Here is a 15018-nt window from a genome sequence, read left to right as displayed (position 1 = left end):
AATATGCATATTGTGATGTTTGTTTAACTTTTATGCTAACATTTATGCTAATGTTTATGCTAATGTTTGCTTGGATTGCTGCAGCAGGTCGTTGTTAAAGGCACGGGGCATGTGGAGGACAGAGGCATGTGGGACGCTCTGAGACGCAGCACGAGTCAGGTGCTGTTTTCTGACCTCACTGAGGTTAGACCTGGATCTGTTCAAATAACATTAGATTAAACACTGGATCTATTCAAATGATATTAGGTTATGGGTGAGATCAACAACAAATGAACATTTAGTTTGAATGTAAGTAGAAAAAAGGTGTAGTTTTATCTTGCAGAAAACTGGATCATAGCATCTCGAATAATGTTCTGTATCTACTGATTTCTCCCATCAGAGCAGCTCCTGTAGAATGAAGAGTGTAGAGTGAGTTCGGTGCCTGTGAAGTCTGCGGCAGAAGACTCAGTGAAACATTAACTGTTACAGTATAAATGGCTGATCTGTCTCTGACTATTAACTCACATCTAACTCAAACCTGCAGCCCGGATAAAACGTGGAGCTGTTAATGATCACCCAAAGCTAATGTCCATCAAACACACTGTAAACCAGAGACCACCTGTTTTGTGCAGGCTCTAGTAGTTCTTCTTATAGCAGCTTCTTACAAATGATCAAACCCTAACTAGAGCTGCATGATTTTAGAAAAAATCCAATGATTTCTCTGAGTAAGTTTTTTATTTAATTACAATATATTATGCAGCCCCAACCTTAACCTACGTTTTGTAAATATAGGAACTGCATGTGCATTTTGGAAATATATTTATGTAGAAAATCGAAAATAGCAAAGTTTTGAAGAAAAGGAAAAAAAGTTATGACAACCATTCCTAACAACATGTATGTGTGCTGTGTGTGGGTGGAAAACATTAGAAGCACAATTTAATTACATCTGATCACGTGACGGGTGTAAAAGTCTAAAATGTATACAATACATACTTCAAAAAGACTTTATAAATGTAAAAAAAAATCATAATAAAGAAAAATACAAATATAAGTATTGAAATAATATAAATCACTGTATTCAGGTGGTTCAGAAAGTTAATTCATGTGATTTCTTTTATTAGTCTGTGGATGACAAAGCAGAGACTACACTCCTGGTCCACTTCTTCGGTAAAAAAGGCAAAGCAGAGCTGAAATTTGAAGACTTTTACAAGTGCGTATCATGTCCTGTCTTTTATAAACATGTCTTTGGTCTTAAGTGGTTGGTTGACTCTTTGTTGTGGTCGAGTCAGATTCATGGATAACCTGCAGACGGAGATGCTGGAGGTGGAGTTTTTGGCATTTTCGAAGGGAATGCCGACCATCAGCGAGGAGGACTTTGCTCGTATCCTTTTACGCTACACGAATGTAGATGACGTCAGCGGGTACCTGGAGAACATAAGGAGCACCATGCCAGACGAGAAGGTACAACAGAGAGGAGTTAGCTAAAGGTGCGCTGTGTAACTTTTCTGATGGGGATGTCTACCACCTGCTTGTCTCGACGGAGGTGTTACTGCTTTGCCTTTAATGTTCCACTGTATGGCATTTATAGCATTTATTTCATTATAGTCTCAATGGCAATAGATAAGTTGAGTGTCATACAGTGGAACATTTTAGGTAAAGCAAGTAGCTGGCTCCTCCTAGTGCCTCCACTCAATTTCATTTCTCTCCAGCGTCTAGGTCAGGAATCAGAATACATTAGTCTAGACGGTTTGCAAGAACTCCAGAAGTTGTAGACCACGCACCGGCTAATCAGCGAAGAGCTGTGAAGCCATGACGTCAAACTCAGTCGTCTGTCTGGATCCCTTTTGTGGTACAGCACAACAGTAAACAAAGCGGTCGAGATGGATGTAGACGAAGACATACATTCGATCGAGGATTTAAAGCTAGAACAAAGAAAATGTTTGGTGAATTTTATCAACGGGAAAAACGCTATTGCCTTTCTTCCTACGGGATTTGGCGCGACTAAATAGCAGCGATTGGTTAAATAAAAGTACCTGCCGACCGTCAAGTGAATGAATCCTAATGCTGCGAGGTCAGACGGTTTCCACGAAGTGAAATGAAATGAAATGAGGCTAGTAGTGTACCCCCCCTCCAGAAAAAAGTTACATGGTATGCAAAATTACAAAGAGTATGTATGGATTTATGTATGTATTGTCATCAACATTTCCTGGGGGTGTGATGCTAACTGTAGGCTCTGCTCTGTCTGAGGATCTGTTACTCTGTTACAAACTGACCGTAAGGAACTGACTTAGTTGGAACTAGACCAGGTGAGCTGATTTGTGCTGTTAAACAAGTCTCTCACACATACAATTACAGTCACAAGCTAGCAACATTAGCCAACAGTTTTTCAGTTAGTCACTCTCACCTTTTGTTAAAAATCAAACACCTAAACAGGACCATGAAGGCTTGTATTGATCACAAACTCCTGAAAATGTGCTGCTTCAATCCATTTTGTATTTGAGTTTTCACACCGTCTTAAAACATTTTTGACAGTTTTTGCAAATGTGTGCGTTGTGTCACCAGGTCAAGTGATGAACATTTCTCCAATACAGATACATGTGGAACATTTACAGCATGATGTCACTGCAAAGTATCAATAATATATGAATGTACATATCTATCTATCTTTCTATTATCCTTCTATAAGCCATACAGTCTCCTCTTTAGTGTCTCTGAATTGTCTGTTGAGTGAAGCATCCTCATTTTGTTCTTAATATGTTTTTCCTCTCCACACTTTGACCCACAGAGCAAAGCCACCAGCACTGCCCCCTTTGCACTGGAGGAGGGTGATGCGAGATCTCTATTCAGAATTAAGTGGGGCCTATCATTAGCCTAAGAGATATTATATGGCCTGCTCCTTCTTAAAACAGCAAAACGTCACACATAACTCATTACTTCATTTGTTAGCTAGCTTGTGTGCTCGTCCCTCCGCTGAGAGAGAGAGATATAGTATCCGCGGGATGGTTGAGCGCATTTCTAAAGACCCCATGTTCACGTCTGCAGCCAACCTTGAGATGTTTGGAGATTCATCACTTTTTTTGTTTTTGTTTATACAAGTATCGGGTTAATCTGCTTTTGAAAAAACCCAGAAAATGCCGTGACCCCGACTTAAAAAAGAGTGAAAAAGCTACAGTCCTCCCCCCTGCGCTGACAGGTCGGCGTGTCCATACGGAGCAGGGGAAGTCCATAGACTGGACCAGTTGGGTGTGCTGTCGTGATCTGAGGGATCCAACAAAACCAGGGACTCCCCACTGTTTTAAATACAAGAGTAGTGTTTGTACTTTGTACTAATGTAATTTAAGTGCTTCATGTGGGGTTTTACAGGTGCAATAAATTAAACTTAAACTTACATCAAGTATATAGGAGATGTGCTATTGATACTTTGCAGTGACATCATGCTGGGGGTGTTGGTGCATGGATGTATATGGTGGAATGTTCAGACGCTTCTGTGGTTACACAATACACACATATCAGTGCAACCAAAAAGTTTGAATATAGTTGAAACCTCAAGAAAAAATAAATAAATACAACATATAAAATACAAAGATGTTTGATTTTCAAAAGGTGAGAGTGACTAATTGAAAAACAGTTGAACAGCTAGCCTTTGACTGTAATGTTATTTGAGAGGGACTTGTTTAGCAGCACAAATCCGCTCACCCATTGAAGTTCCAAATAAGTCAGTTCTTTATGGTCAGATTGTGTTAAATTAAAGCTCAAATAAAAAAAAACTAAGAAAGCCTCAGACAGAGCAGACCCTCTAGTTAGCATCACACTCCCTGGAAATATTGATCCCATCAGCTGCAAAGTATCAACAGTCTCTGTTCACATCACAACATTCTGCCCCCCTATAGTTTAAAACCGAGCTGGAGGACAGGTCAGAATTCTAGTAGAATTTGCTGTTTTTGCTGTCAGATTGCAGATTTGTTGACCTGGTTTATGATTCATATCTCTGTAATTACTGAACCTATACACATTAAACAAAAACTGGCACAAAGTCTTTTCTGTCAGTATAAATAAACATAAGTGATTTATTTTTTTTTAATAAGCTTCAAAAAGTGTTGCCATGTATCAGTCCCAAAAACATGATTGTTATCAGTTGAAAGGACTTTGACATAAGATTAATAAAACAAGTTTGTGGACACAATACCAAACACATAACACAATTGTGGATCATACATTTGGATATATCTTAAAAAACAGCAAATCTTCCCTAGTGTTATGTAGGCCCCTACCCTCCATCTGAGATTATATCATCAAATTCTGGAAAGTGAACACAACTTGTACGTATGTGGCTTTGATGAGTAAGGACCTATTTTCCTTTTCAGGGAATCACGTTTGAAGAGTTCAGATCATTTTTCCAGTTCTTAAACAACCTGGAGGATTTCACGATCGCAATGCAAATGTACAACTTTGCCAATCGTTCCATTGGACAAGGTACACACACACACATAACTTTTCCCATTAATCAGAACAATATTGTAAAGACACTTTTTGTAGCTTTTCTCATGTAGAGTCTGTTACATGCTTGTCTCCATGGAAACTGTATTACTTTGCCTGAAATGTTCAACAATATGGCATTGAACACAACTGTTTTGCATTTATTTTATTGTGGGTGTTTGTCTCTCTACTTTGAGTGGGGTTGCCTCTCCACAGATCTGACCTGTAACTTTGCCTGATGGAGATAGGTAACTTTAATACCATACTGTGAAATATTTCAGGAATATCAATGACATGGAAGCAGGTAATAATAACGCATTTATTTAAAGAATTTGTTGCAAAGTGCTTCACAACATGGGAAGAATGGGAAGTAACTGACCATTAATGAGAAATGTTACACATTTTAATTTGAGTAAATGTCATTATAAAGTATTATTTATTGTATTTGTGTTTTTTCCTCACTATTGTTTTATTATTATTTTATTATTAATGGATTTTTTTTTTTTTTTTATCCTCAGAGGAGTTTACCAGAGCGGTGTATGTTGCCACTGGCGTCACTTTGACTCGTCATTTGGTGAATATAGTTTTTAAAATCTTTGACGAGGATCATGACGACAAACTCAGCTACAAAGAGTTCCTCGGGGTCATGAAGGACAGACTACAGCGCGGAGAGGGGGTGAGACACAGCTTTAACTGAATTTTGCATTAAAAACAAGTATGTTTCATCATGTTTTCATATTTTTCTGAAGATGCTAAAAAGTTTGTCCATTGATTTCACAATATTACATTTTCAAACCAAGGAAACCATTTAATATGCAAAGAATTATCATTTTCAACACAAAATAATAAGAGATTTCCACATGGTCTGATAAGGTCAAGACAATTGGTCAAAGATTCAACTTTTTTCTTTTTCAGCATCAGTACTTGCTCAAATTAGTATCTGGGTATACATTTTTTGATAGCCTTGTGTGTTTGGTTGATTTTAACAATGTGCAAAAATGGTCGACTTAATAAGTATTAATGACCTGGCCTGATGAGATCAGGCTTTGACAGGCCCTACCAGTCTGTCAATGCCTCAAAAGCTTAGCAAGGACCAGCCTGGGTAGTACTTGAATAGGAGACCAGGTGCCACAGTGGGGCACCAGTAGCAAAAACTGTCATTGTGTCCTTAGGCAAGACACTTCACCTACATTGCCTAGATTGCTTTGAGTGTGCATGAGTGTTGTGGTGGTCAGATTAGTTGATGGTGCAGATTTGCAGCCTCGTTTCTGTCAGTCTGCCCCAGGGCAGTTGTGCCTAAGATAGTAGTTAACCACCACTGAGTGTGGAGTCAATGAACAATGAACTGTAAAACGCTTTGGGTGTCTTGAAGGGCGTTACATAAATGCAGTGATTAATTAATTAAGCCTTTTAAAACAATGGTCCAACAACCAACCTATGACCTATGAAATTTGAAATGGTAAAGAAAATATTTCCTTTGTTCCTGTATATTACATTTCTACAGTCATTACCTTTACAAATTGAATAAACGCAGCGTTTATATATTTAATTAAAAGTCCAATTACCACTGCATTTGCTCCAGTGATGATGTAAAATACTTGTCTAAATTACACGCCTGCCACTTCACATTACCAAAACTCACCTCTCTTCAATTTATAAAGAACTAAACCTGTGAAAGCACTGACATCTAGTGGACATGTAGATAACTGCACAGTAGATTCTTATAATATTATATTTATTTATATTTTCAGCGCTTCAGGGCCGAAGAGAAATTTGTATCTTTCAAGACCTGCTTGAAGAAAGAGCTATCTCACAAATAGGTAACTAAAACTCTATGTATTTTGCTCACTGAGTTGCAGAGGCTGCACTAGCACTGATTCATGACTGGCTCCAGGTGCTAGGGTTTCAGATGACAGAAAGGCTTTTTAGATTTAAACCAATTGGATTTCAGCATTGAAACTGGCAACCCAAATGGCACACATGAGGCTCCTTCTACTTTTTGATTGCATAAATGCCATGGGAACCAAAACTCTAAATTATAACATAAATAAATACGAGATCATGTCCAATCCTTTGTAATTAAGAATAAATCAGCCTTATAATAGTTATCAGTAAAAGATATACTGGATTGGCACATCTTTACCTCATATCCAAGGTTATGAAATATAAAATCAAATTTGTACATACAGTTTCTTTAATTTAAACTAGGGATGGGCATTCAATGAAATTTTCTTAATCGATTGTCGGAAGAATTAACGATCGATTATCGATTAATCATTAACGTTTTTATTATTAAAATTGATCATCATTTATTATTACTATCTGCACTACTAATCTGCATAAATAAATCAACTTTACGACATATAAACCGTAACGACTCTAGAGCCACATCAATCCGTTTGACATTATAATGTGTTTAATTCACTTATGCGCAACTCTCACAGAAACTAAACTTAAAACCGCATCGCTAATTTGCATAAACTCAGCGAAGATAAAACTACAGCTCTTGTGTCGCTGATGCGGTCAATTTCTGTCGGATTAAAAGACATGATTCAGTGGAATACAGGTTAGTGTGACCATATTTGCGTTTGTCAAAACCAGGACACTGTACGGGGGGTGGGAGGTTGGGACTCGTCATCGACATTGCGCGACTCTCACCTGGTAAAGCTTTTTCCCACTGGACACCGAAACATATGTGCTGCTTTGTACACTGTGCACAAGGACTCCCACTTGTCCCGTACGCAACAGATTTTGAGATTCTTTTAAGATGCATAAATAAAATGCATTTTTAATGCTTTATTACAACTGTAAATATTGTAGTTATTGTAAAGTCTTACCATGAAGCCTACATAGAGAGTCCCTGTAGACCTGTAATCTGAAAGCCCCTGGTCCTAATCTCTGTATTAAACCAGACTTTCCCAGGCCCATAGTCCCAGATTAAGCCTGTGTGTGTATGGGTGTCAGTGTGTGTGTCTGTGTGTGTATGTGTATCTGTGTGTGTGTCTCTGTGTGTGTGTGTGCGTGTTTGTGTGCAGGTGTGTGTGTGTGTGTGTGTGTGTGCGTGTTTGTGTGCAAGTGTGTGTGTGTGTGAGCAGAGGCCTGGACATGAGCATTGAGTTACACTGTAAAATGAATAATCTGATATTGGACACCAGTTTAAGACGAGAGGGGTTCAAGTACAGACTCATGTGTAGTGCTTTTCTAAGACCAGTGGACATGTTTCAGTTAAACACATTGTGTAATTTTTTTGGTTGGAGGTCTGTCACTTGCTTGTTTCTGTGGCTATTATGTATGACCTTAAACAGCTCCATCTTTCATTTATTCAATTATAGGTGGTTTTACTGCTCAAAATAGCTAGAAAACATGCTTTCTGACTGTGAGCAGGATTGCATCTCCACAGATCTGAGCTGTAACTTGATCTGCTTTGGTCTCCATTAAGATAGAAAGGTTTAATGCGATACTGTGAAACATTCCAGAAAAAGCAACGGAGAAAGGCATTTGACAAGTCCTCCACTAGAAAAATTATACAATGCACAATGCAATTAATAATATCTACAAAACAAGTAGGCTACCAATACAAATACAAAAAGTATCATTCTGATTCAGATGACCTCATCTGTGTCACAATTATATTTTTGAAAAATATTGTTTTCATGCATTAAACTTGCAAGCTCCACACCAATAAGTTGCTCATAATCATGGACTTGAACCTGCAACCTTTTCGTATGAAGGCAAGATGCTGTGCTGTTAGAAAACATGTCACAGCAATTTTATTTCATAATTTACATATGAGAAAGATCACATGTTAAAGATGAGAGTTTAATAGTCTACATGTGTAATTAGTAAATCCGTATTTCAGATTTTAATGCAAAATACAATATTGAAAATATTTAATAATAAAACATTTTGAACATGATAGACACAGAGATAGGGGCTAAGTGAAAACAGACATTTTAAGGGCACTCAAGCCTTACTCAAAGATGCATGAATCAGTGAAAACACTCTGAGTTAGCTAATGATGATGGAAAAAACACAACAACATGGTTAAAACATGGTTGATTTTTCATTATATGAAATAGGAAGAGTATTAGGAAAAGTGTTCAGACCTTTTTAACTAATATGCATTGTACAAGGCGCCTCTTGTGGTCGTGTGGTGGAAGTGAACAGTCTCCAGTGTAAACCTGTCAGGGGAATTAGCAGCTGTGGACTGAGGACCCACTTTAACGTTACTTCCTCATGAGCAGAGCTAATACTGGACCTGGGCTTAAAATGAAAGAACGAAGAAATATTTGACACTTTACACTACTTAAATTTAACAGATGATCAAATTAATCACTCAAAAAAAAAAGTTTAAAGTTGTGCAGTGACACCATCAGTGTCTTGTAGCTCTTAACAGCTCTTAACTTGAGACTTCATACTGAATTATGAATGAGAGAAAGAGTCAAGTCTATTGTAAGTTCTCAGGAGCTTTGAACAGAACATGTGCAACTATCATAAAGTGCTTTCTGTGCTTTTTTCAGTCATTTGAAAAATTGGCATTGCAATAGTTCTTTCATTTTGCTCATTTACACAGAGCCTAATAAACAAACAAACAAAACAAAAAACAGTGCTAATTTGGTTTATTGTTCATAATAAAACTGCTGACTTGTGGATCATTTTACAGTTTCACATTTAAAACCTCAAATAATACATAAAAAAGGCATGTTTTTTGCAAATTTCTGTTGGATTGCAAAAATATTTTCTAATTCTTGTAATTGGGGGTAAAAATATAGCTAAATTAAACGTGTCGCCCACCCATTGTTGTGACTAAAATTACAGATACAATTCAATCATAATTTACCCTTTTGTCCTCTTAAAGTGATTTTGTGGATTTTGACAATTTGAGTTATTAGTATGACATAGATCAGTTTACAATAACATTGCATTTTCCCCATATTACACAGTGTATAGCAAAAATGATATCTGCATTTGGTCAGTGTTGAGGCTGAAGTGAGCATAGTGAATACTGGGGCCATTATAACAGATATTTTACTCTCTTTGTTTATTTAGCAAACTGTGATGAAATTGTTCTATTAAAAAGGTCACAACACAACAACACAAATGTAATATCCTGTTATGAGGCACGCTTCCTGTCTATGTGATAATTAGTTTTTGTAAGTGTAAAAAAACTGTTTATTCTTTATTCTCTTAGTGTCAAGATCAGGTCAAAACAAGACATTAAAAACATGCTGCTCCTTTGGACTTTGCTATTTTACCTAAATTAAAGGAGCCATATTACACTATTTTCTGATGTCTGTTATGTGTTGTTTCCTCATCAAAACATACCTGGGGTTGTGTTTTGTTTCATTCACACATGTTTAACACACAAACCTGCATATTTAGGCTGAGTTCTGAGTTCAGAAAACACTCTGCTCCACCTTGTGATGTCATGTGGTAATACAGGAAGTGCTCCACTGTGTTTTATATTCATACACCTTCACTAGAATCATTTGGATCATTTCAGCTCTGGAACTACCAATCTCTACTGAACCAAAGGTAAAGGGTATCTGTTAAGTTGAAAAACACACACCTCATGACATCACAAGTTGGAACAGAGCATTTTGATCCTTGGAAACGAAGACAGACTAATAATAAAGAATTAGTCAAACGTGTGTAAATGAAACAAAACAAAAGTCTGTGTAATATAGTCCAGAGTGATGTCACTGCAAAGTATCAATTATCCGATAATCAGGAAGTGCATGTTAGCATGGTAGTTGTTGTTAGCTTTACGGTTTCTGCAAAACTCTGGCCTCTTTGTTTTCTTTGCAGGTGAATGGCCCATTTTTGGTGCATGCTGCAGACCCTCTTCAGTCTGATCTTCAGGTTTTTGGCTCTGGTGAAACTAACATGGTGAAGAATGGCACATTATTATAGTACAAATGGTCTGGGGAATATAAAGTTACTTATAGCTGATGTCTTTATTTTTTGGTTTTAAATGTGTTATTTATTATTTATAAATATGCTCATAATAAATGTATCCGTTTAAGACGCAATAGTCCCTTTAACACAACGAATAGAAAAGTGCCCTAGATAATATATTTTAAATAATATATAGAACTTAATTAATAGGTAATATGCTCAAAACCAAATAATAGGTCTATAGTGTCAATGTTACAACTATTGAACTTATTTATTTAGACCTGTCTTTTAAAGGTGCACTGTGTAACTTTTCTGGCAGGCAGTTCACTTGTCTCCACGGGGATGTTATTGCTTTCTCTGCAATTGCCCGCTGTATTGCCTTAAAATCATGTCATTACTGCTAAAAACCCATTGAAAAGCATGCATTCAGACCGACAGCATACTTCCCTCTCCACAGATCTGACTCATAACTTGGTGGTGGTGGTGTCACACGCTTTTCTAAATGGAGATCAATAAGTTTTAATGCCAAAATGTGGAACATTCCAGGCAAAGCAATAACATCTCCATGAATACAAGTCTTGTGATGAACCCTTCCAAATTACATATTGCACCTTTAACTGCATAGACATGTCATGTAGTTATGAGGGAATGTTAATGTTAAGCCTTATTTATAATTATATAATGTTATGTATTTGAAGTCATTAATTACGGGTCTTGACAGTCTTAAGCTTGTAATATATTGAGTCATCAAAGCTAACAGCCAGACTGTATCTTAAGCCATAATCTCTTATTATCACTATCACACAGTGTCCTACTGGTCAGATCAGCGCAGGACTGTCCCACCCACCTACACAACTACTACAAAGTATTATCATAAAGGGAGTAAAGCAGGATTATTGTATTTTATCAGCCAGGTCTAAATCAAATCTTAATCAGAACCAGTTTGAGACTAACATGACATACAAAATTAGGCAAAAAGCTAAACTAGCAGCAGCCGAAAGGGTCTAATATTGATTGAGCCAAATCTTATAAGTACATACAGAATAATAAATAAATAAATAAGTCAAAACAAAGACAAATAGGACAATGCAGTAGCCAGGTTGAAATGCGGCTAATCCATGAATAAATGATGTATGAAATTGGAACTGAACCATTTTGAGCCAAATTGCGCAACGAAAAATTTAGACTAATACTTTAATTTATTTAACTAAACCAGTGTTCAACTTGTCTTTGAGCTTCTCTTCACAAACTTGACTGGTATCTCAACTAATTAAAGCCACAGTATGTAACTTTTTGCCATAAAATAGAAAAAAAATTACATTTTTACTTAAAGAGTAAAAAGTAAAAGTATTTTAAGCTGATTTTGAGATCCTATAAAACTTCAAATGTAGTGATTTTGAAACAGATTTTGAAACAGCTGAATATTCTTCAACAGAAACTTTTTTGTGGTAGCTGTTGTTAATTATATATTTTTGTTTGCTCAAATTATGAAAGTGTTAAAAATAAACCCTCAGCCTTTTCAGCAAGTCTCAATCTATCATAAACTATACCTTTACTTTTGAGCCCTGTTCAAAAATGTAGTGGAGTAGAAAGTACAGATACCTGCTCTCAAATGTGATGAAGTAGTGAAAAGTATCCACTGTAAAATGTACTTAACTAAAGTACAGATGCCTAAAATCTAAAAAGACTTGAAAAACAGCTGCTTTAAACGAAACTAAACTAAATTCCACATCATTACCATCTACAGAGTCTTACTATAACCATCTTTACCTCTATTTGGGACTGTCCATTCTCTGAGCTGACCTCTTTATGAATATACGGAAATACACCAGCCATATGTTTGTTTACTCCTGGGACTCTTATCTTAAATTAGTGTTGATTTTACAGGAGTCATTTATAACCCCCTTTAGGCACTTTATATGTTTGTCCTTAAATGAACTAGAGAGGACTGCTGTTAGCTGGAGTAGAGTTAGTTAGTGAATAGGAATGAACAGAAATATGTTACGTACAGTAGTTGTTAAGGTGTTGTGTTTTTGTTTGTAAAACTTTAGGCAGATGACTGTTACCAAATGTTATGCTGCATTAAACCTAAATTGTATGCTAAAATTATTGTGAGTGAGATTTCTTATTGTAACTGTGTGGTGTTTATAGTGGATTTTCATCAGCTCAGTCAAGTCGCTATTCTATACAAACTCTACACAGAACCGAGACCTGGGGAATCAAACCGGGAACCTTTTTGTTTTGAGGTAGAAATGATAACCACATCACTGAATTATCATTATCAGTTTAACAAAGCAAAGTTATTTAATTGCTGTTTTTATAATAATTCCTATTTTGCCGTTTCAGCACTCTCACAGTATACAGCTGGATTATTGAATAAATAAGGTATACTCATGTTGCCTTATAGTTTTTTAACCTGCAGAGGAGAGAGGAGAGTACAGCAAAAACAATGCAAAGAGAGCGGAGAGACATTAGAATTAGCAAATTGTTCTTTGGCTTGTTTTTCTCATTAGCGCTGTGACCTAACCCCCATCCTCCATACAGTGTAATAAATAATTTGTTAATTATCTAGTTGGCTGTGTACTTAATTACTATAGTATTTTTACATGTCACCAGCTCAAAGGTACCCTGATTCATCAGCGGGTTTCACTTCGTAGAAACCACCTGACCTCGCAGCATTACAATTTGTTCACTTGACAGTAGGCGGGTACTTTTTTTATTTAACCAATCGCTGCCATTTGGTTGTCACGTATGTAATGCTCCACTAACAGGGCTAACTGGTATATTAAGCTTTTCAAAAATCTCGTAGGAAGAAGGACAATAACGTCTTTCTCCTTGATAAAATTCACCAAACATTCTCTTTGTTCCGGTTTTAAATCCTCGATCTCGGGAATCATTGCCAGCACTGAATATATGACTCTTCGCTGATTGGCTGGTGCCCAAACTCGCACTTCCGGGGTTTTTGCGAACCGTCTAGTGTATTCTGATTCCTGTCCTTGTTGCTGAAGAATGTAATTGAGCGGAGGCACTAGGTGGGCCAGCCTGGCTAGCTCAAAGGTCCTATATTACGCAAAATTGTCTCTGTGAGCTTTTAGTCACGTTATAATGTTGTTACGTCCTCAAAAACATACTTGAAGTTCCATTTTGTTTCATTCACACTTGTTAAGAGTAATATTGCTTTATCAGTTTGCCTACATCTCCAAAGCTCAAAATGCTCTGTTCCACTTTGAAATGTCATAAAGCACTAGTAAAGATTGACAATTACTAGTGAAAATGTATAGAGTTTAAAAACACAGTGGAGCACTTCCTGTATTACCACATGACATCCGAAAGTTGAACAGTGAGTGTTTTCAGTTTGAGAGAAGAACTCAGCCTAAATATGCAGGGTTTGTGTGTTAAACATGTAAATGAAACAAAACACAACTCCAGGTCTGTTTGTGATGAGGAAACAACATTATAACAGAGATCAGAAAATGGCGTAATATAGACCCTATAGAAAACACAGAATTAAACAGTAAGACTATATATCTTCACTGCTTTTCCACACACTTACCCAGCAGTCATATCCATGTATATAGCTCTAATTAACCCTTTTTTTAACACGTTTAGCTTCGTTTCATTTACAGACATCACAGAGAGGCTACAGCAGAATAAATGAGTTTTCACATCCTGCACCTGAAGCCAGTCGTTATCAGCATTAGTCATCGAAGTGTGTGGGCGAGAAACGGCGATTTGAGATTTTTAACCTTAAGACGAGTAAATATTTCACACAATCCCAAATGTTCCTCCAGCGAGACGGGCAGATTTGAGGTTAAAGAGGCAGAAATTAGCATTAGCTGTGATATATGGCAGTATCAATGTGAATGGATAACAGTTTGTGTCGATAGCTGGTGTGAGAAATCTGCAGTCAAGTTTGAAGGAAAAGTAAAGTTATACTATAAAGAGGCAGTTGTCTTAGTCCGGTAATTTGTGCAATCCTGTAGTGGTTAATATTAAAATAAATACCTGTTTTTAGTGATACTTATTGCATGCTACTATGATAAGTATATACTAGGGCAGGGGTCTCCAACCTTTTTCCTCTGTGAGCTACCTTTACAAAACGAACATGCCGGAGAGCTGCTAATTTTAGTGTCTACAAGAAATGGAGTAAATTAGTTGGGGTACAGTTTGATGCCTATAAACACAACTATAATAAATTTATTAGATAGATAGATAGATAGATAGGCTTCAAAATTATACATTTTAAGTACATTTTTTTGTTCTTCAGTACAATACATATGATTCAGAAATCCTTTGGCGAGCTACTTGGAAGGAGGTGGAGAGCTCCTGGTTGGAGACCCCTGTACTAGGGAGTCTAATGTTAGCACTACTACTACCACTACTGTCAAAATGTCCTTAAAAGTAGAAAAAACAAACCACCAAAACTATCCCTTATACGTTCTACCACTACTACTGCTGCTGCTGCTACTACTATTACTTCTATTACTACTACTACTGCTTACTAGGCTTTCGAAATGACATTAATTGTAGAAAAATGGTCAAATAAACCTCCAAAACTCTCCCTTGCACTGATTTCAGGACTCATCTTCGCTGACTGATAAAATGTACCCAAGTTCATTCAAGGTCATGGCACCAGAAACCTATATTTATATAAGTGTGAAATCA

At 36.8% G+C, this 15018-nt stretch overlaps 1 protein-coding gene across 1 annotated transcript in view; it reads left to right on the top strand.

Moving 5' to 3' along the window:
- The window catches only part of micu3b (mitochondrial calcium uptake family, member 3b), a 28869-nt gene extending 18485 nt beyond the window's left edge, over positions 1–10384 (top strand). The window contains exons 9-15 of the mRNA XM_055159388.1: positions 85–183; positions 1101–1189; positions 1269–1440; positions 4344–4452; positions 4974–5131; positions 6207–6275; positions 10264–10384. Of these exons, the coding sequence (XP_055015363.1) occupies positions 85–183; positions 1101–1189; positions 1269–1440; positions 4344–4452; positions 4974–5131; positions 6207–6275 (696 nt within the window). The 3' untranslated portion in view covers positions 10264–10384. The remainder of the gene's footprint in view (positions 1–84; positions 184–1100; positions 1190–1268; positions 1441–4343; positions 4453–4973; positions 5132–6206; positions 6276–10263) is intronic.
- Positions 10385–15018: the final 4634 nt, after the last annotated feature.

This window comes from Boleophthalmus pectinirostris, unplaced genomic scaffold (genome assembly GCF_026225935.1).
Source record: "Boleophthalmus pectinirostris isolate CB_2022bp ecotype Guang Dong unplaced genomic scaffold, ASM2622593v1 HiC_scaffold_23, whole genome shotgun sequence".
Lineage (NCBI taxonomy): Eukaryota > Metazoa > Chordata > Actinopteri > Gobiiformes > Gobiidae > Boleophthalmus > Boleophthalmus pectinirostris.
This window is presented reverse-complemented; position numbering and strand designations above follow the sequence as displayed.